Source organism: Necator americanus, assembly GCF_031761385.1.
Source record: "Necator americanus strain Aroian chromosome Unknown Necator_2022.05.29.01.07, whole genome shotgun sequence".
Classification (NCBI taxonomy): Eukaryota; Metazoa; Nematoda; class Chromadorea; order Rhabditida; family Ancylostomatidae; genus Necator; species Necator americanus.
In genome coordinates this window covers 130,547-152,231 of record NW_026986548.1, presented here as the reverse complement: position 1 = coordinate 152,231, position 21,685 = coordinate 130,547, and the positions used below count along the sequence as shown (strand labels likewise).

General features: G+C 43.0%; 5 protein-coding genes across 7 annotated transcripts; 3 read left to right on the top strand and 2 right to left on the bottom strand.

The window, feature by feature from the left end:
• Positions 1-15: 15 nt before the first annotated feature.
• Positions 16-4,235, top strand: RB195_026459 (uncharacterized protein; the record flags this gene model as incomplete). Of its 2 annotated transcripts, XM_064176885.1 has the most annotated exons (8): positions 16-134; positions 1,352-1,365; positions 1,463-1,627; positions 1,957-2,099; positions 2,890-3,036; positions 3,142-3,292; positions 3,901-3,989; positions 4,059-4,235. In XM_064176885.1, the coding sequence occupies 8 exons, from the start codon at positions 16-18 to the stop codon at positions 4,233-4,235; spliced, it is 1,005 nt and encodes a 334-aa protein (XP_064070901.1). The 2 variants fall into 2 exon arrangements, with proteins under 2 accessions (XP_064070901.1, XP_013290988.2); XM_013435534.2 differs by lacking the exons at positions 16-134; positions 1,352-1,365 and having other exon boundaries at positions 1,510-1,627.
• Positions 4,236-6,989: 2,754 nt separating this feature from the next.
• RB195_026458 (uncharacterized protein) lies at positions 6,990-7,833 on the bottom strand (the record flags this gene model as incomplete). Of its 2 annotated transcripts, XM_064177016.1 has the most annotated exons (2): positions 6,990-7,582; positions 7,659-7,833. In XM_064177016.1, 2 exons carry the CDS (start codon positions 7,831-7,833, stop codon positions 6,990-6,992), a joined length of 768 nt encoding a protein of 255 aa, XP_064070899.1. The 2 variants fall into 2 exon arrangements, with proteins under 2 accessions (XP_064070899.1, XP_064070900.1); XM_064177015.1 differs by having other exon boundaries at positions 6,990-7,745.
• A 3,749-nt stretch (positions 7,834-11,582) lies between these two features.
• Positions 11,583-15,546, bottom strand: RB195_026457 (uncharacterized protein; the record flags this gene model as incomplete). The annotated part of the gene is made up of 6 exons (XM_013435536.2): positions 11,583-11,744; positions 13,224-13,312; positions 13,388-13,538; positions 14,868-15,026; positions 15,129-15,283; positions 15,381-15,546. The coding sequence occupies 6 exons, from the start codon at positions 15,544-15,546 to the stop codon at positions 11,583-11,585; spliced, it is 882 nt and encodes a 293-aa protein (XP_013290990.2).
• Positions 15,547-16,322: 776 nt separating this feature from the next.
• RB195_026456 (uncharacterized protein) lies at positions 16,323-18,420 on the top strand (the record flags this gene model as incomplete). Its single annotated transcript, XM_064176990.1, has 3 exons — positions 16,323-16,530; positions 17,902-18,088; positions 18,150-18,420. The coding sequence occupies 3 exons, from the start codon at positions 16,323-16,325 to the stop codon at positions 18,418-18,420; spliced, it is 666 nt and encodes a 221-aa protein (XP_064070898.1).
• A 661-nt stretch (positions 18,421-19,081) lies between these two features.
• Positions 19,082-19,411, top strand: RB195_026455 (uncharacterized protein; the record flags this gene model as incomplete). The annotated part of the gene is made up of 1 exon (XM_064176975.1): positions 19,082-19,411. The coding sequence occupies one exon, from the start codon at positions 19,082-19,084 to the stop codon at positions 19,409-19,411; it is 330 nt and encodes a 109-aa protein (XP_064070897.1).
• Between the last annotated feature and the right edge of the window lie 2,274 nt (positions 19,412-21,685).

Sequence of the window (21,685 nt, the reverse complement as noted above, 5' to 3'; positions counted from 1 at the left end):
CACAAGAAAAACAGAATGGGCAACGTGTCGTGGTGTCCTGCGAGGCGCCGAACTCGCTACGAAACGCCAAAAGACGCGCCACGTCTGCGAGAGCAAGATGACACGCCGTCTCTGTCGATGAGTCGGCACCGGCAGTGAACTGACCGTCCGTCCGCTCGTTGGCGTGGCGCGTCGGGTACTCTCGCAGAGGATTTTGTGGGGCGGTTCGATGCGACAACGTCGTTTCCTACGCCGTTTTCCTGGATAATTAAATGAACTGAAAGGATTGATCGCGCTCATACTCGCAAATTATACCCTTACCTTACCTATTTGTTTTAAAGGTTCGCATACTTTCAATTTAGTGCTATGCTGGTTCAGAAGAAAACTAAATTTGAAAGAATGATTGAGTCAAAGACTGCTAAATGTCACTCAGAGATTTACAAACCAGTGTTAAAGTAATGATATTTTGACTTAAGCAATGGAAGGAGGAAGTAGAAGCAAACAACAGCTGGAAGCTCAACACTTAAATAGCGCCAAATTTTTCAGATTTCAAGGAAACGTTTCCTCGTGGAGCCCACCTACACAGCTCGCAAGTCGCATAATAAACAGGAGCATCCAACTCACTCTAATCGGCGTATCCACCATGAAACACCTAGCTTTGCATTAACACTTCGACAGGGTTACCAGTTTCGATTTGACCCAAGTAATAATTAAAATCAATTTTACGGTAAATTTACTCCAACGTTTTTTCACCGTTTTTTTTTCGATTTTTTTTCTTCCCGCACAAGAAATGTCGACTAATTAATGAAAACGGGACTTCCTTTGTGAACTTCTCAGCTTAATCATCGTATTGATTTAGTGAAGGTTCTCGAAGATCTAAGGATTTAATCAATCAGTCGCGACATAAAATCATCTGTTTACAATTGTTTATTGCTTTAGATTAATCAAGAAAGTGAAAGATTCTGTTTCTGCTTTTTTGTTCAACACTTCCAGAACTTCTTTTTCACTTCAGAATGCATCGCAGTCTGCATCAGATAAACTTTAGATGATTATTAAGTCAATTCAAAAAAAAAATTGCTCTATATTGTTTGTTTCATTGCTGAAAATGCCTTACAATACTACGAGAGGATCCCAGCAAGATAAAACTAAGGAGGCTCCCATGCTTCCTCTTTCTTCCTACTTTCCCTTCTTTGATGTGATTATTCCATAAAAAGCAAAACGTTAGCTGAATCTATCCATTCTTTGCACTTTAGTTCCATGAGCGTCGAACAAATCCTGACTTTTTCCGGCCACCATATCGAAAATGACATCCATTTGGATTAACCGTCATTGCATTGTTGGTATTCGCTGCAACAACTGAATACCTGGACAGGCGCTTTGTGTCCGGTGAGAACTCGAATTCTATTTTGTTCGATGTAACTGCAAGTCTGCTCTTCTCTTTTTTTTGAAGTTTTCCGTTATTTTTCTGGAAAATGGTTTTTAGCGCAGTACTCTCGAATCATTGTCACTGCAGCGTCTCCCCCTACAGAGATGAAAGTTGCAATTTTCGTAATTTTCGTGGCCGTGGATGCTACTGATCTGGAAATGCTGAAGGAATGGAAGGATTATGAACTGGAACAGTGCGACGGCCCTCCTTCAACTGACGACTGTGAGCATCCAACTGACATTGTGTTCTAGCTGTCCTTGTGGAACCTTGGAATCGTCCTGCGAAACTGAGCGAATCTCTACCGCGCTGCTCCAAATGCACCTCAAGTCAGGTCACTTCGGCCTGATTACACATTTGCTTGGATCTTTGCCTAATTGATATCAATCAATTATTATCTACATACATTGACTGTTTGTCTCTCCATCACCTCATAGCCACGGTAGCCCCGATCGATATCATAATGTTTGGAGATTTCAAATAATTTCGTCTCTTTTTCAGTATTCCGTGTTCTAAACACAGTTGATTACCATTCGATAGATGAGAATTTCCAGTCTACCAATGTTTTTCGTACTTGTGGAACTACGAGTTGGTGAACATGGAACTTCTGCACTCTGAACCTCCTATAATCGCTTATCGTGATTTGCTGCCAAGAGAGCATGTCAAACGGTTTCTTGCTGATGTTGAAACAGAACAGGTGAAGCATTTTTATTTTTCTCATTTGGACGGACTTTCTAGCGGAGAAAACACTGCCAGGTCGTTTTCCCAAGATTTTTTTTCCTAAGAAAGGGCATTACACTATGTAAGTGTGAGGATTAGCACGTAAGAATTTCATACCATGAGGAGTTCGATTCCACGGATCACTTTTTCCAACCATGGATAACTTTTTAGAGGGTATTATTCACCGATGTTTTTCTCTTCTGCAACAGTTTTATAGCGAATACGGAGAAAAAGGTTTAGATAGATTCTTTTAACGGTCGACAAACTTGTAAATTTTGGAATTTATTTTGATTTATTTATTAATTTGGAATTTGGAGTTTACATGCACAGTAAATTTGAGAACACTAGGAATAATTTGGGCATTTATATACATTTACCATATAAGGGGCGCAATGCTTTGAAGAAAAAAAAACAGAAATTACAAACCTCAGCAAAAATTTCTCCTTTTCTCCAGAACTAGTGGCCATTGATGCTGATGAGCTAAAACAAATTAAAGTCAGAGTGAAAGCGGAGAGAAAAAGGGAGAGCACACTGATTCAGGAAGTTTCACCTAGAATGTGGTTATCGCTCCTTTTCTTATTATACAGAACCCCGTATCATACAGAAGTCGTAGGTCTTCCGAGAGGGCATCCACCTACAGAGTTCTAAATTTGGGCAGTTCTAATGAAAAGCGGTCATGCACTGTAAATGTCAGCATTTTGTTCGCTTATGACCTTCTTTTTGTTGCTTTCAGAACAAACTCGGAGACTCATGAACAATAATTGCAGAAAAAATCTCAAAAGGATCTGAAAGGTCCCCCGTATGCCACAGAAATTACAATTGGACTTAGGGCAAAAGATGGAGCACGGCGAGTGTTTGAAAGGATATCTCGGCTAATTCCTTTCATCGATTTCAAAAACAGTGATCCATGGCAGGTTTGTTTTTCTTCCTGAGAATACGGACAAGCAAGAGCTGGTATGGACCGATCAATCAGTTTGTCCGCTCATAATGTCACCGTATAAAGAGCTACTTTTAAATAGGTGCTAATTTTCAAAAGAAACGACCATTTCGCTCCGCGCCATGAATATCTGGAGACCAGTGCTGGAGAAGAGCTGGATGCATTCACGAAAAAGCATGGAAACCGATTTGCAGCATTTTCCATAACACTGGAAAAACCGGAAAGTGGAGGAAGTGAGCGATAAAGTTCACATCTCAGCAACTAGGGCTAAATTTCATTACATGGTAGACAACCTCTGAGGGATACGTAGTTAGTTTTCCACATAGTTTTCCAGCAATAAATAAGGTATCAGTGAGGTTGTAAATGATTTTGTTGCATTACTGCACACTGGTTTGAAAAGATTTGGTTTAATTCATCTTTTCCTCGTTTTACTTTCACTAATCCCCTTGTAAAATTCTCCTTCGATTCCCGCTATTGAAGTCACCTCTAGGACCTCGAAATAGTGTGACATGGGGTTCGGTTTCGTTTCTGAAGTACCCGTTTGAGCCGAGGCGACTGCGATTGTGGTGAAATGTTCGATAGAGCGCTAATTTGTGGTCTTCGCGGTAATTTGGATGGAGTGTTCGCATAGAAGGAAAAGGGAGAATCGGAACATGTTCGCACTTGAGTACTTAAGTGACATCTTAGATGTGGAAGAATAAAAGTCATATGTGGTAGAATTAAAATATTTTTGAAAATAGGAAATAATATGAAAATAGCAGAAACATACGAAGGATTTTATGAGTACAGACGTCTACCAGCGAATCGTTATACGAATTGTCGAAATTGTTGAATTTTTAAGAACATGTCTTTCCAATTACATCGAACACATGTGAAATGGAAGTCGGAGATGCGCTATTGTGGATCAACGTGGATGTGGATAGAAATAAGGTGCCTTACGCGTGAGCAAATGAGATGTTTAGCCGTGGAAGAATACTCATCAAGAGAATATTCACTCAGGAGTTTTCAATGATTCACGGAGACTGCCCGGTGAAGGAAGGGACGAAAATTACAGCGACTCTTCGAATCCGCGAAAACGGACAGTACCTTTTGATGTCTTCATATCCAGGGGGATTTTACAACTACGATATGATTGTTGCTCCTAATCTCCAATACGCTGGAATGTGTATGGAATAGAGTGTTGTTTAATAGAAGCATTAATATCAGCACAAAAATCTAATTAGTTTTTCTTTTTAGGACGTGTTTATTGTATTTGTTTTGTATTTATCTTTTCCACATCCTCTTTGCCATGCTATTGAGCGGAATAAATGAATTAATACATTAATTAATTAAATTTTTAGAAATTAATCGGTGAAAAATTAGTGATCAATCGTTGGTTCTAAGCCGCCCTACTGCCAATCAAGAGTTTAATCCTCTGACGCGAACAGGTGAACGCGTTGGCACATCCCAAGCAGATTGACTAACGCCAGACATTTTATCCCATTCAAAGGCAGGTATTACGATTTTGACGTTTTTACGACGATTTCAGTAGCAACGCAAACACACAGAACTCTTGTGCACGCGCCGCAGTCAAGTGCGAGCGGTCGAAGGTCAGTGATTTCTTGCTACCAGCCTATTCAAGCGAAACCAATGAATAGGCTGCTGAAGGGACTGGAACGTGTACACATTTGCGTGCCAATCACTTCGTAAGAATCAAAGCGATTCCCACGGCATTCTCTACAGTCAGCAAAAGATGAGCGGAACAATACTGGATTCCGCAACCTACTACCCAACTCAACGCTTTCGCGGTGGGTTCCGCTCCGCGTCAGAATTGTGATAAGCTGCCTTCAATACCTAGGGAGCCAAGTTTCAAAGACTAAGGCACTAGGTTTCCCGTCATTCCTATACACAGCGTAGCGAGCAACAGTTGTCCGTCCATCTGTCTGTATGTCCGGAGCGGAGTTCTTTAGGGAGGAATTATAGATGGGCACAACGGGACCTGGACCACATAAACTGTCGTTGGAAAACGAACACCACAGTTGCTTTGCATGGAGCAATCAGGTTCGTTGACGAGCGCATTTCTTGCAAAGCTCGATAACTCCACCTATTAGGGTTCCTGAATGAGGTTATTGATTACCTTCACGAGGAGAGCATAGAAATCGATTTAAATATAGGAAAAACATCGACAAATTGCATTTATTATTTCGGGGCACCGAAAAAAAACAAACACAAGACCTCAAATGATGGTGTTATCTCACACACCGGTACGAGAATTAGAGTATTTCTCAAAAAGTTCTCTTACATAAGGTGCGAACGTCACAGAATGTCTTTAAGTTCGGCGTCATCGACTGGAGGTGCTGTTATCCGGAACACAATGAGTCCAATCACATGACAACAACTTCTTCGCCTCCAAATCCCTTTGGCTCTCAAGTCATCTTATTTATAGGTGACGAATCCGCTGCAAACTGGAAATGAATGACTGCCATGAATCGCGGTGACTTCAGCTTAATTATCGTCTTTGAAAAAGAAGCCATATCTGCTCGTCTTACTGCGTACTTCTTTCACTGACCTTCTGTACTATACTGTAGTAGTTCTTTTTATGTATAGTCCCAGTTTCATCAAGGTATGTTAATTGGCAGTGACACATAAAGCGACAATGTGGAAACCTGGTGGAACTCATAGGGTGTTCGGGGTGTAGACTGCGAATCTAAAATAAATTTAGTGCTGCTAGATTTCCCCTGATAATCCTAAAAACAGCGTTCGTTCCTACGAGGTAAGCTAGAACGCGCCATCACTTTGCCCCGCATCCATGAGTGTGCGGTCAGAAACAATCAGATCTTCTCGGCAGTCTCTTCAGGTAAAACCAACGAATAGGTTGGCTGGGGGAACTGCAACGAGTACATGAATAGTGCGTTGTAACATGCCTCGTAGGAACAAACGCTGTTCGCGAACCGTTTCTCTGGAGGTTCAGGGGTTAGGAGGAACTAAACGGGGCCACGCTCATATTTGTAATCTATACGTCATCTATTTTCTCCAACAGGTTTCCACACTAAGTCATGCGATTTAGCTTGGCGAAGTGGTATTGTTTTCTCGTGAAGATTCATCATATCAGCTCATGTGCGTTCGCCAAAGGAATAAATACCGAATTCACGTCGTTGATAAAGAGCCATACTTCGAAATTGTCGATGAACTGTGTGCATGGAGGACACATGTGCCTGCAGAATTACATAATTCCCTTTAGGTACGTGAAGCAGAGTCTGCGATAATTTTCTAGCTGGTGATTTCCTTCCCCAATGTAGTAGCTTTTTATTTGTTGAATTTGTAGAAATATTAATTGGCTGCCACAGATGGCGCTGTTTTTGACAACGGACGACCTCATAGTAACGATTTTGTGCGTTGCAAAATGCCCTCGTCGGCACATTTTCCTACTTCTCGATAGGGATCAAACAAGTGAGCACCGGAAATTCTTGGATTTGGCCACTGAGGCTTGTCCTCATAAATACGGGAAATACGAATAAAAACTACTACGCTTCACTAACCGCCTCCCTTCTTCTCCTGCATTTTAATGCCCGAATATTTAGGGTCCTTCAACCAAACTCTATACAGATGGTTTATTTACGGCACTGTACCTTTACTTGAGTGCATGCTTAGCTTAGACCATCAGAATGTGTTATATTGATAGCATTGACACAGTAATGGATGTGAATAATGCTTTTCTTTGGATTTTTCTGTCCTTTCTCAGTTTTTGAAAAATTTTCTGGTGTTATAATGACGAAATTCCTCAGCTTTTTAGTTAGTTTTTTAATATGTTGCTCGGTCGGACGTAATTCTTGTAGAGAGACACATCCGAGCCACTTGAATCCAATGATCACTAAAATGTTATCTTGAATCTGTAAATGAATATCACGAAAATGCCACAGAACGACTTTATTTTGATAGGTTCGCAAGCGCTTAACGTCTTGTTCCATCCTCGAAGAAGACACCACCGTCCAGTGCGCAATACTTCGGACAGATTCCGCGCTCTCCAGGTCGTCCATCCATTCCAGGAGGTCCTGGAGGTCCATCTTCTCCGTCGTTTCCAGGCTTTCCGGGGATGCCGTCCGATCCTTTCTCGCCGTCCATACCAGGTTCGCCATCCTTTCCAGGTGGACCCATTTCTCCCTGTGGTCCAGGTGGACCAGGTGGTCCTTGTTCGCCGTTTGCACCAGGCTTTGGCTCGTCGCTCTTCCCAGCCTCTCCTTGCTCGCCCATAGGACCGGGACTGCCAGGAGGTCCAGGTGGTCCCTGCATTCCTTTTGTTCCAGGTGGTCCTCTCGATCCGTCGGGTCCCTTCTCGCCCACTGGTCCTTGGGAACCGGGGTTGCCCTGCGGTCCTTGTGGCCCAGGTTTTCCGGCCGGACCCGGCGGACAAGCAGGACAAGGAGGTGGAGTGATAGGCTCACAAGGTTCCTGTGGAGGTCTTCCTGGGTTTCCTGGTGCTCCCGGGGCGCCGTCCTTACCGGGACGGCCAGGCTTGCCGGGTGGCCCTTGTGGTCCTTGTGGTCCTAGAATTAACAGAGTTTTGTTGCAATCCTCAGTATCTTTGAAAGTGGAGTAGTCCACAACCTCGGACACAAGTACCTGGAAGACAGCAACCCTGGCAGTAGTTTTCAGTGTCTGCCTGACGAGCCGTTCGATTACGTGGGATGTCGGGAAGGCCGGTGACATCCTTGAAGATGTCGTTCGCTTCCTGGCGGCATTCCATCAGCTCAAGGTGGACGCTGGCACGGGCATTGTGAATGTAGTTGTAGACCATAGGCAATGTCACGCATACGGATAACACGGCTACCGCCGAAAAGGTCAGCGCCGCATAACCGACAATGCGATACGCCTGAATGAAATGGTTCAGTGGCATAAGAAATAAATCCTTAGCAGTTTTCTATAACTGAAGACGGTTGACTTACCGCAGCTTTGGTGTCAGTCTCCATGGTGTACATAAAAGTACTCTGAAGGTGGCGCATTTATAGCGTAGCTGTCGACGAACCGGTCTCAATGCCAGCTTTTTTTGGTCACAAACCCCCAGGGTTTCACATTATAAGTGTAACGCGTCGTGAAGAAAAGCCGCTCGGTTACGCTTACTTTTTTTGCCGGAGACGAAAACATTTACTTGTGTGGATGTCGTTCTTGGCAGAGAACGAAGTCTGCGATATCATTTTTACACAACTTTGAGTGGTTTTTAAAGCGCTAATGAAAATGCATTTGGCAGAATGTCGTTAAAGTACGGTTACTCATATCGATTCTAGCCAGTTTCTAAACAAGCTTTAAAAAAAGCTTGCGCTAAGCACAGTGTGGTAAAAGTCAACGTTAAGTAGTTGAAGTTTGTCCATTTTGAAAACTGTAACAGTTTTCCTCAGTATTCTAAAATGGCGGTCACCTCTCACTATTTACATTCTAGCCTTCTCAATTTATAAAAACAAATTCTACAACTTCAGCAATAGATAACCTTTTATGTCTTGCACATACTTTTAGAGCCCTTCAAAGAAAAGTTTGACGCTCTTTGTGTCATACGCGAAAGGAAAACCCACGAGATCGGGGCAAGTGGAAGACAGGACAGGCGGTCGGTCGATCAGTTCGGAGAACAGTGAGAGTACACGCGATCAGGGTGGTCTACTTTTGCCTCAATGCTTCATAAGCGAAGCATAAAGAATTAAGGCCTGAGTTTTTGGCGTTAATCAAGCCACTTTGGACACCACCCCTTTCACTCCAACTCAGAATCGTTCGTAAATGGATCTGAATTCTTTTGGGGGTTACGAACGGGTGTTTAGCCTATACAGTGACTTGCGGGAACTAGCCGATGTATCATGCCGAAGGGCTAGAGGGTAAGGCGCGAGTAAAACAAAACATTCACGATGCAATTCAGTGTAGACGCAGATCTTTTGTGAAATGAAATGCGTCTACGTTCCGTACCTCACTGTCCGGTCATTGATCATCGGTGTCTGAAAGGTAGCTGTACATTCCATAGTGTACCCACATTGTATCGATGCACTGCGTGCCTGACCCATTTTGAATTCTAAGTTTAGGAAGATCTTTGGAGTAGGAAACTCACACAGCCGTGTTCAGAGAACTGCAATGTAAAACAATGACGAAAGCAAATATTTGAGGCCACAAAGCATTCGTTCACTATAATAATAATAATAATTGATCAATAATAATGTTGCTGACGTTAGTCAACAACGCAGAAACACCTCTTTAAAGGCATCACCCCACGAATCTGAGGTGGTGCAGATTTCAGGTGGAGTATTCGTATACGGGATGGGAGACCACGGAGAGGAAGGTGATTCCGTCCATTTCCTGCTAATTGCCGTAAAAAACGGCCCGGAAGATGCGGCGCCGCAGAAGACTGGCGCGCTCCAATCGTACCTCTTGTACAAAATGGTGCGCCAAAACGAATGAAGCCGTATCTTCCGGGCCGTTTTTTACGGCAATTAGGAAGAAATGGACGGAATCACCCCCCTCTCCGTAATCTCCCATCCTGTAAAAGAAAACTCCACCTGAAATCTGCACCACCTCAGATTCGTGGGGTGATGCCTTTAAGAATTAAAATCGACTCTGATCAATTAATCGATCCATCTGGTGTGACTCAGAGGACTTGGTCCTATGAAGAACTCTTTAAAAATTCTTCAAAAGCTGGTACAACAACGAAATTGTGCAAAAAATAATTGAATTTTACAAGTTGTGACTATATAAAATATAAATTTATAAATTGAACTATATGAAATTATTTTATATACACGAAACTGTTGAGAGCGAATAAGTAAAAATTTAGAAAGTCTCTGGCAGTTCAGCTTAGCGAATTGGAGAGTTATCATAGATTTCAGGTATTGCAGAAGAGGGATTAAAAAAGAAACAGCTGACGATTCCACGGCAAGGGAACCGAGGATTTCGAAATATCATGAGAACGCGGATCGGTATACAAGCCGAGGATCGACATTGCACTGCTTCCGCATTAAGCTACTGCTTTCCCGACGGCTCTTTTCATCTTGTTTACCGTAGTTTTCTCGTTAAAGGTTTCCTATGCTTACTCGGTTGAGCTCACCCATATGTTTGGTTCTGCTTGGTCTTTGCGTTGCTCCACTTGATCTAATCTTTCTGAGGACTTCGTGATAATCGCGCGATCGTGTTTGTGTGCTATGGGTTTAATTACTCAAGTTTGAGGACTAAAATTGAGAAAATAAATATCCACTGAATTCGACTGCTACAAAGACCCGTGTGACAACTGCGACAGTCAATCCTCTCTACCACATTCCTTCCAGGTATTACACCTAGGTGTTGGCTTTACAGGACAGCAACACTTTTTGTAAGTTATACAGCTCGTACGAGTCGTGAGCGTACACTCAAATCCCTGATTACATTCAGTGTAAGCAGCAGGTAGCAATCAAACTCACAACTCCAAAATGATTCAATGTCCAGTGTATGTAACTTTACGCAAAAATTGTTGCGAGCTGCGCACACCGGAACCAAACTTCAAACTCTGCACCTCTTCTCGGTCAATGCTTTTTTTCTCTAATGATTTTCTCGAAGTCGTGAATTTTTTCGAGACAACATTACACATTGACGAGAATGTAAAAAAGGTCGTAACACCAGCGTACCCTGATCAATGCGTGTTCCAAAATACACAGTACCCTTAGACTCACCCTAGCGAAATGTTACGAATGCACACACATGTTGTTAGAACACTGAGTCTCAGCATCGGTCCTGCAGGATCGCTCAAGTTACAACGTCTGAAGTTGGATGCGTCGAACATGCCTCACACTGGACACAACGAAAATGTCAGTACGGAAAACAGACACTGAAAGTACTACTTCGAAGAAAGTTATGTTCAATGAACTGAGTATTTCAAAAACCTTGAACCAGGTTACGTCTTAGATGGTCCTTGAGTCTTCGCGTGTTGAATACAGAGTTTTAAAGGCATCACCCCACGAATTTGAGGTGGTGCAGATTTCAGGTGGAGTATTCGTATACAGGATGGGAGACTACGGAGAGGGGGGTGATTCCGTCCATTTCTTCCTAATTGCCGTGAAAAACGGCCCAGAAGATACGTCTTCATTCGCTTTGGCGCACCATTTTGTACAAGAGGTTCGATTGGAGCGCGCCAGTCTTGTGCGGCGCCGCATCTTCCGTGCCGTTTCTTACAGCAATTAGCAAGAAATGGACAGAATCACCCCCCCTCTCCGTAGTCTCCCATCCTGTATACGAATACTCCACCTGAAATCTGCACCACCTCTGAATCGTGGGGTGATGTCTTTAACTGATTTGCTTGAGCTGCAGCAAAGATTGGTGTCGATCTTTATTAACAGCTGACGTTTCGCCTTCGTCAGGATTTCATGTCTTCAATCTGGTAACGTAGCAGACCAGTACCACGTGAGTTAGGTTGAATTTTTGATCATTTATAATTTTAATTAATTCAATATTTTAAGTAATGCTGTGAGCTTACGAGACAATCGTTTGTACCCATACATTTTTAAAATTCAAATTAGTTAAATGTTCACTAAGAACCAAAAGTGATCATGCATCTTCAAATTCCGGTTGTGTTAGTTCGTTCACGTCGAACAATTTGCTCCCATCGTTGCTGCCCATCATTTGTTGATCTCTTTCACGAATCCACAGAGTAGCAGCAATTTTTTCTCCGTCGGTGATAGGGCAAGCACCATGAAGAGAGTTGACATTCTGCAAATGGAAGTTCAAAAAAGTAAGGAGATTCCACTTAAAAATATTAAAATATTATTAAAATCTTTTTTTGTTCAACTACGCACTGCATGTGCACACACAGTAGAGGTTTCATGAAATTCTATCAGAAAAGAAGCAGCCACTACAGAAGCAGAGAGACATTGTGATACTTCTGTTAAAGGAGCACCTGAGATTCGCTCATTTTCTTTCCCACTTTTTTTTTGAAGGTTACGTGACCCTTTACCGGAGTATAGAAGCGAATTTTCGGGAAAGACAACTCACCTCGCTATAACGAAATAACAGATTCGCTAGTTTGGTCCCACTGTGCTGGTTAGCGTATAGTGGCAAGTATCGCAACAAGTATAGTGGTACCCACGTAAGGTGTACATGTGATGGCTGTATTGTTTTAGGTTGACGAGAAAGCCTTGTCAATTTTGTATCTTTTTGTATTTGTATTATTCTATCCTCAATGGAAATCAATCAACAATATGGTCGCGTTTGTTGGTCACTACAGTGCTCCATCTACTGGGCAAATCAGCGATGCCCTTCTCCCAGAAATAGAGAGGCTGGGAGTCGGAAAAGTCAGCGACCGAATGTCATCGAACCAGGTGAAGGTTTCCTCAGTCAAGAAAGTCCTAAAAGGAGAAGTAAGTGGTGATCAGAGAGGGGTGTGTCAGGAAAGTAGGAGGTAGGTCATCTCCAGTATCTAGTCTAGCACTCCGATTTTTTCTTAGCTGAATGGGGCTTCGCGTTACCATTAAGGAGAAGCACCGAAGCATGTTTCGGCCACTTTTTTTCCGAGCAGCTTTTGCGAGTTTCCGGAGTTGAGTGGCGTGAATAACAGCGATGAACGTGTGTCTTTGTGGGAGCAGCTCGCAATACAGTATTCCCTCGAATCTTCGTGTGGAGGCGTCCCGACCGGTGCTTGTCTTCAAAAACAGTGTCTCCTCTTCCAAAGCCAAGCAGCGGTGGACAGTAGTGATGGTAGTGGTGTCCTTCCCCCAAGGCGCTGTTGATGTCGCAGACTGCCGACGTCGCTCCACTGCCGCGGCGTCATTCATAGAAGATGAAGGCTGGAAACTGCTTCGTGGAATTAACATCACGCTTAAAGGGGTACGCTCAATGGTAGTCGGCTATGCGTATCTTTTGCTGGGAAGCTTCCAGAATTTTATACACTTCCCACATGATACATTATAGGTATCGGTCAAGAATCGAAAGGAGTTCCTTATCGACCTAGTAAGAAGCTTTGTATCAAAATGTCAGGACTAAAACGAGCATAATCTTTTATGGAACAGTCATAATCCAACTCATAGCATTCGTATTATCGTCTCTTCCTAGCAAAGTGCTATAGCACTAAAGCACTCATAGTTGCACTGAAGCCATCCTTGATAACGAAAAAAGTATTTAACGCCATGAAATGCCACGTGCATGCACATGCTGGTCCTTCTTTGTATGCTTTTTTAGGAAAAAACTTCTCACTCCCTTTCCCTGTCGGTCTAGATTTGTCCAGAAGAGAACGTCTCCGACCTTTGGAGTAATTGTCCTTTGAAGAAGAGGATACACAGTTTCTGAAAGCATCTTGGTGTTATCAACTGGGCTTTGCTATTTATTATCCTAATGTGTCGCTTTAGGTTGGAATGAACCTCCGCCTTCTTTTGCTGTTTTCAGGACCAGAAGAACAGTAGCGAAACGATTTCCGTAGTCCTTCATAATCTGATCCCAGTGGTCTTCAGATTCATATTCGTAATAGTCGTGATGAGGTACATAGTGTCCTCCAGGCAAGTATGAGAGAACCTGAAATATTTGTTTGTTTATTTGTTTAAAGGCATCACCCCACGAATCTGAGGTGGTGCAGATTTCAGGTGGAGTATTCGTATGCGGGATGGGAGACTATGGAGAGGGGGTGATTCCGTCCATTTCTTCCTAATTGCCGTAAAAATCGGCCCGGAAGATGCGGCGCCGCACAAGGCTGGCGCGCTCCAGTCGAACTCCCTGTAGAAAATAGTGCGCCAGTACGCCTAAAGCCGTGTCTTCCGGTACGTTTTTTACGGCAATTGTGAAGAAATGGACGGAATCAACCCCCCCCCCCCCTTCATAGTCTCCCATCCCGTATACGAATACTCCACCTGAAATCCGTACCACCTCAGATTCGTGGAGTGATACCTTTAATTTTATGTTTGCTGAAGATAAAGATAGGTGGCATCTCCAAATTTTTCCACAATTTGTCATTTATAACCCATGATTGGATCTGCTAGAGGTCCTAAAAAGCTGGGAGAATGTTCACCACGCAAATTCTAGACTTAAATCCTTTTCTTTGAAGATTCGAGAAGCTGTGCCTGTGCTCTACTTTGGTAGCAACAAGTTCGTATAGTTAAAAATCGCTTTTTTTGCAGAGCTTTTCACTGCGTATTGGCGACAACTAAACCATGACACATTTTTTGACAAAATGTCTTCAAAATTTGTCCTGCCTTGTGATTAGCTATTAATTATCCCTTCTGAGGTATCCGATTGATATAAGAGAATTTCCTTGTCAAGAAAAAGTCTCAGCATGTTTATGTGAGAAGAGAACAGAAATAGAACATTCACTGAAGTAAGAAACTGAAGAGAAATAGAACACTTATATCTATGTCAAAATTTAAAATGAAATTTTCCTCCTGAGAGATGTCTTCAGTGAAAGTAAGGAACGATTTTTGTCGAACTCGTACCTTTTACCCTCTCACGGACCCTGGGAGATGTGAATAAGTCAGCAACTATAAGCCAGTTTCATGCACTCCGTTTGAATTTCTGTGTATCTATGACGTGTTAGAGTATGATGTTCTTTATTCCTTTTCATAAGCTGTCCATAAGCTAATGTCCAAAACTACGAACTCACTAAGAGCAAAAAGAAAGTTTGTCCAAAAAAAAATACGACATCAAACATGCATGTACAATGCACAAAGCTCCACCTCAGTCCATTTTCTAAAAAGTTGATTTGGAACGTTGCAGAAATTTCCTAAACTCCTTAAAACAAAAAAAAACAAGTCACATGTTATTACACTTTCAGATGTTATCATCAACAACTTATTTGCAAGTTTAAATGCAATACACGAATTTCTTAAAAGAATTATTTAAAGCGTTTCACACCTGCCACAGCTCACTACTTCCAAAATCCACTGCCGGGATTGATTTTTTCATTTTTCGAAACAGTGCTCCAACGGCTCTGCCTTCCTCATGCTCAAAACTAGTCCCATTTGCTAGGCGATGCCTGGTAACGCTTTCGTTTCCATGTCCACGATAAACTTTCTGCAATTAATAAGTGGTACGGTAGGTGAGACGTCAGTCGCTTTTTTGCGTTTTGTTTTGACCCATGGAAAGGGTAGTGTTAGTGTTGTAGGAGATACTCACGAGGGAAAACATCTCTTTTGTCTCGGCATCCGTTAAAAATCTTTTTATTTCTGGCTTGCTTGCAAATTGATGATAGATAAGTAGGATGGGGTCAAGATTAAGCACTTCGACTTTCACAATCTCGAACTCTACGCGATAGGTATAGCAGGAAAGTCCTAGAAAGTAAAATCACGAAGAACTTCTTCATGAACATGAACTTGAAGAGCTGCATCTATTAAGACTGGACGAGAAAGGTAAAGAAATTTGTCTTACCTGACGGTTCATTTATTGGGATCATGCATTGTCTGAGAAAGTCGTCGTCCCAGAGATCGTCACCGTGAAATTCAGGAAAGTCGAACGGATCTTCGTAATTGATATAACACAATATAGAGATAAGAGTGAGAATTGTGATACCATGATACCACTCGAAATCGCTCATCTGATCCTGGAAATTGGACGAAGCTACTTTTTGTCTTTGGAATCAACTTGAGTAAACTTTGCTAGATATCTACAAAGATAGGTAAATATGAAAATCGACTCTTTTATCCGCTTGCTTAATTCCTATTCAATCTCTTGCAAATATTTGGTACATATTTGGAGAACACATTGAGGAACTAATAACAATACATTATATTGTTAGGAGGTGACTAACTGAGTTTGTTTGTATGGAACGACCTTGAGGGGAGCATGAGCATCTGATGTAAAAATTGTGCACTCACAAAAATATATAAACGTCTTCAAAGTATAACTAACCGCCAGATAGGTGCATTAAGGTGAGAAATTTTTACTAGCACTACAATAAAAATTGGCACGCCAACATTTTCGACGTTTTCGAACATAAGGGTGTAAAGCTGAACCTCTATAAAAATCATGTTGCCGAGTACTGGTGGAGTTCTACTTTTAATCCATGGCAGTATTTTCCTGCATGTTTTTTTTTGCATTTCTCCGAAATAACTTTCTTTATATAACGGAAATTACATAAATCAGATCTGTATGCGCGGCCCTATATAAGCCCGCCTTTACAAGTCTGATTGCTAGCTACTGGTGGTGGCCCCTCTCCCACTTAACGTAATCAGGCATTCGAGTTTAAACGTGAAGAACCCACGAGGTATACAACCTGTATCTGCCAGAAGATTCCCATATATTGCAAAAGGTACTGTCGTCCAGAACATCGCCAAAGCCCATAACCTGAAAGGTCAACTGCTTGAAGGGAGCATGGGATCTTTGGCAACAACCACTCGTTTCGTCACGCTGAACTGCAGAACATTATCGAGTGAACTCCAACAAATCGCCCTGTCTAGGCTTCTGCGATATCTCTGTGTGCTCTTTGCTGCACTGCAGGAAGCACGCGTGAGAGATTGTCCTATCATCAGAATCGAAAATTACACCATATATTGCAACGATGCTGATGAGAACAAAACAGGTAGCTGCGCGATAGCTGTGAGGAACGATTACAACAATCTGGTTGAAGAATTTGGCTCAGCGTCGTCTAGGTGCGCCTTTGTATGACTGTGAGATCGCAAAGGACATAAATTCTGGATCGTGATTGTTGTCCTCAGCACAAACTCTGGAAATTTGTGCTGAGGACAACAAAAGGTACGCCTTCTATGACGAATACAATGCGTTAATGTCTGGAATACACAGCCAGCAAATGGTCATTGTCAGAAACGCTTCTATGTTTAGGAGACATCACCGACACCATCAGCTTACGTAGCAGAGGTCGACCTTTCAGTTGCCTGAAGAACAGCGAGCATAAAATGAGAAGTCTCAAAGTTCAGCTCGACTAGGTTCTGACGATGAACACTCCCTAGTCGGATGTGGGAAAATCTAGAGCTGTTTAGGACGTTGCATTCAACTCTGACCACTGTCCAGCTCGTCTTATCTTCATGATACGTTTCCACAAGAGATACCGAGGGGCTTCTCATATAACTATATTATCTGAAAATCGATAGAGACGAAGAATCCAGAAAGAAATTCCGCCAACTTGTGTCTTCTCATGTTGGAGTAAAGACCAAAAAGAAGTTTTGTGATGCGGATCCCTTCACAAAATGCATCCATTACTCTGCAATTGAATGGCTCCTGGTTCTACTGCCACGGAATCTTCTGCTAGCTCGCATAGAACCATGTATCGCGATTCGAAACTTGTAATTATCTGAGAGAATACGGTGGAAATCAAACTTTTACGGACACCTCGGAATCACGTCAATCTGCCATATCTGGCCAGTACAGAATACACGTACAAATACGCCAGCGACTTCACTATTATCATTTACATCTTACATTAAGTTGCTGTAGCTTGCTCTATATATTTTGCTTTCGTTGTAACGCAGATCACTTTCCAACAACACAACTTTGTGGAATCTTCTGAGACCGAGACGTTCTCAACCGCTACTACCTAAATTATTCAAAGGAAAACATTCATCCTTTGGTTCCTCGAAGATAGTTGAGATATACGTTCATACATATGTCTGAACATATGTCCGGCTAAATCCTAGGTAATTAAACCCAAGTTTTAAATTGTATCTATATTATATTGGAATCAAAGGAATGTTTGAGGCTGAATACTCTGAATGTAGAACTGACGCGTTGACGTGCGGAGATCGACCACATATCCACCAACCGGCGGCGGTGTCTACTTGACGTCTCAGTAGTACCATCCTTTTGTAGTGGTTCTGATCACCGTCTCTTTCGTACGAAAATACGACTTAGCCACACGAAAACATCTGCTATCGGCAACGAAGGAGAAAAAAAGTCGTCTGAGACGATTGCGTACTCGAGGACTCCTTGTCCCAAGGTGACTGGCACATCGAGGAGGACCCAAACGTGGACTACGAGATACTGCTCAGAGGATTACGAGCCTGTGCTGAACGTGCCTTGAAGCCGCGCACGACAAACTTGGATCGAATTTCGAAGACCACTAAGGAACTGTTGGAAAAAAGAAGGGCTTTGTGGCTTGATCCGAATGCATCGCACATTGAGCGGTTAGTAGCAAATACTAACTGCAGATAAGCGCTGTAGGAGGACCTTTGAAGTAATATATAGTAATATTCCGCTAGCAGTCTTGCTGAGCGAAGACGGGACTCGCACGTCTTCTCGTCGTGAGATGGAAATCATTACGGAGAGGTTCTACTCGAACCGTTCATCAACTCCTGTGTCAAGCCCGAACATCCTCACTGGCGAAGCTCCACCACGGATTCTCCCTTCGGAAGTACGAGTCGCTATCAAGAGCATGAAACCTGGCACAGCCTCCGGACCTGACCTGATTTTATATCAGCAGACTTTGTCCGGGCTTGTGACCATCCGCTTCATGTAATCTTAGCAGCGCACATGATATCCTACCTTCAGAAAGAAAGGATCCCAGACCAGTGGAAGACCTCGCAACCGTTCTTATCCATAAGAAAGGAGACCGAGAGGACCTTCGAAACTAAAGACCGATATGCTTGCTGAGCGTGTTATACAAAGTATTCACTAAGATCATCCTGTTGCGCATATCTAGGACGCTGGATGAAGCCCAGCCTCAAGAATAAGCTGGATTCCGCCAGGGGTTTAGCTGCTTGGACCACATCCAGACCGTGTCGAGGGTCATAGAGGTTTGCTGGGAATACCGCCTGCCCCTTGTTCTAACCTTCGTCGACTATGATAAAGCCTTTGACAGCGTAGAAACGAATATAATACTGTCAGCGCTGATCGATCAAGGTGTGGACGCGTCGTATGTGAGGACATTAGCCAATTGCTACGATCGACGCACGACTAGGATACAGCTTTTCCACCGCCCTCTCACCACACCCATTGGAGAGGGGGTACGACAAGGCGATACTATGTCGCCAAAGCTGTTTACGGCTGCATTGCAATGCATAATGAAATCACTTTCTTGGGAAGAAAAGGGCATGTGTGTTGGTGAAAGATTCCTCTCCAATCTTCGTTTTGTGGACGACATCGTTCTCTTTTCGTGAAGTACCAATGAAACAGAAACAATGCTCAAGGAACTGAACGAAGCAGGGAAGAAAATAGGACTACGGATAAACAGAAAGAAGACACAGTTCATGAAGAGCGCCCACTGCGAGGACGGAGGAGTACAACTTGAAGGCTCCCAAATTGTGGAAACTCCGTCATACGTATACCTCGGACGTTCTATGAACATGGAAAACGACTTGAGGAAAGAACTGAATAGAAGAATGAGAGCAGCGTGGGCAGCATTCGCAGCCGTCAGGGAAGCTAAGGACCAACTGACGGACCATGATCTTCGTGCCCATCTGTTCGACTCGACAGTCCTTCCAGCGCTCTGTTACGCAGCGGAGACGTGAGCAGACTCCGCGGCCACGTCTAGGAAGCTACTTACTACCCACAGAGCCCTTGAGAGATGTCTCCTGAAGTTTAACCGGCGCACACAACACCTAGCCGACTTAAGAGGAATGCCCCGTCTTCGCGATTCAGCGGAATATGTATCGAAAGCAAAACATAGATGGGCCGGTCACATCATGAGAAGAATCGACGATAGATGGACTAAAAGAACGCTAGAGTGGATCCCAAACGCCCCCGAGGGAGACCGCCAACGAGATGGGGTGACGTGTTCACTGCACGGATAGACCAGCTGAGAGCTCAGCTGGATACGGCTCAGAGACCTCGTCAACGTCACTCACGAAGCTTGAGAACATCTTGGATGACAATGGCGAGGGAACGAAACGAGTGGAAGAGATGCTGGGGCCCGCAGGTCTAGTGAAGACGGGCCATCTAAGTATCTAAATAAGTACAATTTAAAAGCATTACTCGAATTATGGGTGTTCCTTCTGATTTCCCTCAACAGTTATCACAGAATTATGTTTTAACATAAAATGACTTGAACAACACCATCGTTTTGAAAAAGATAAGTTCCACACCAGATCCTTTAAATTGTTGGATACTATTTAAACAGCCGTTTGTGTGGATGTTTCCACTTTCTGAAGAAGGCAAACTACCAATTTGAGGCAAACGTGCAAGGAAATGGATGCGCGGAGGTGTCAGGGGTACAATGCAACAGATGCAGTGGACATGGATATGAAACGGTTACAACGTCTCATTTACCTTCCACAACATCCGCACGAAATTACGGCTCACCAATTCGACGCCGGTGGACCACCCCCTCTTGGAATTTTGACACACACACACACACACACACACACACACACACACACACACACACACACACACACACACACACACACACACACACACACACACACACACACACACACACACACACACACACACACACACACACACACACACACACACACACACACACACACACACACACACACACACACACACACACACACACACACACACACACACACACACACACACACACACACACACACACACACACACACACACACACACACACACACACACACACACACACACACACACACACACACACACACACACACACACACACACACACACACACACACACACACACACACACACACACACACACACACACACACACACACACACACACACACACACACACACACACACACACACACACACACACACACACACACACACACACACACACACACACACACACACACACACACACACACACACACACACACACACACACACACACACACACGTGACAGACTAAGCCCGTTATCATATAGCATGATATATACATGTATATGTATATATAAACAATTATGTGGTTTCAACATGCCTTATTCTCTTTTTCTCCAAAACGTCGCCTTTTTTCTACAGATTTTGTCATCTTCGTGTCATCCCGTTTATCTCCCTTGTGGGTGTCCGAGTAAGCGAAGAAGAAGCTGATGCACAAGATCAGGAGTATTTTTAGCTGTGTAGAAAAGCGAATACTTACAAAACTATTGCTATTCATTAGTAATGAAAGTAGTGAACCGCTATCATTCGGGTGTATTTGTAGAAGTTGTGCGAAGGAAGCGCCAACATTCGAGACTCTGTTAAGTTTGACCGTTCAACTAAAAGTTCAAGCTAGGTGTATTTAGCAGTTTAGGTTCCGGATCAGTTCTTATGGTTCTTCGCTTTCGATATCTACATCTCCACTTATTTTTTCGCAGCCGTAGTGTTCGTCAAAATATTTCGTTAATATTATATTTTGTATTAATACTTCATAACACTGTATTGTTGTCAACGACAAGAAACTTCAAGAAAAGGATGTGTTTCGAGAAATTCAGGCTATATGCACAACCTCTTTGGTGTTTCTTCTTTCGTTTATTTTTTCACAGGCATCATTTTTTTAGAATCAGGAGAGCTAAGAAAGGGTTCTAGTAGGTCCGGGAACAGACGAAACCTCATAACATGTGTATGGTCGCAAAATGTTCTTTCTACATGGTTGAAGCAATTAGACTGCATATATAAAATGATAGAAAGATCACTTGTGGGATGGTACACAGTTGTGAGGAAATGGAGATAATTTAACATTTTTATGAATTTTATGATGATTTCAACATTGATGGATTTCTACAAGAACGACTGAATGCGTTTTAGATGAGAATAGAATAACACGGTCTCGACTCCATAGGATAACTGACAAAACTAAATGAAAATGAATTGCC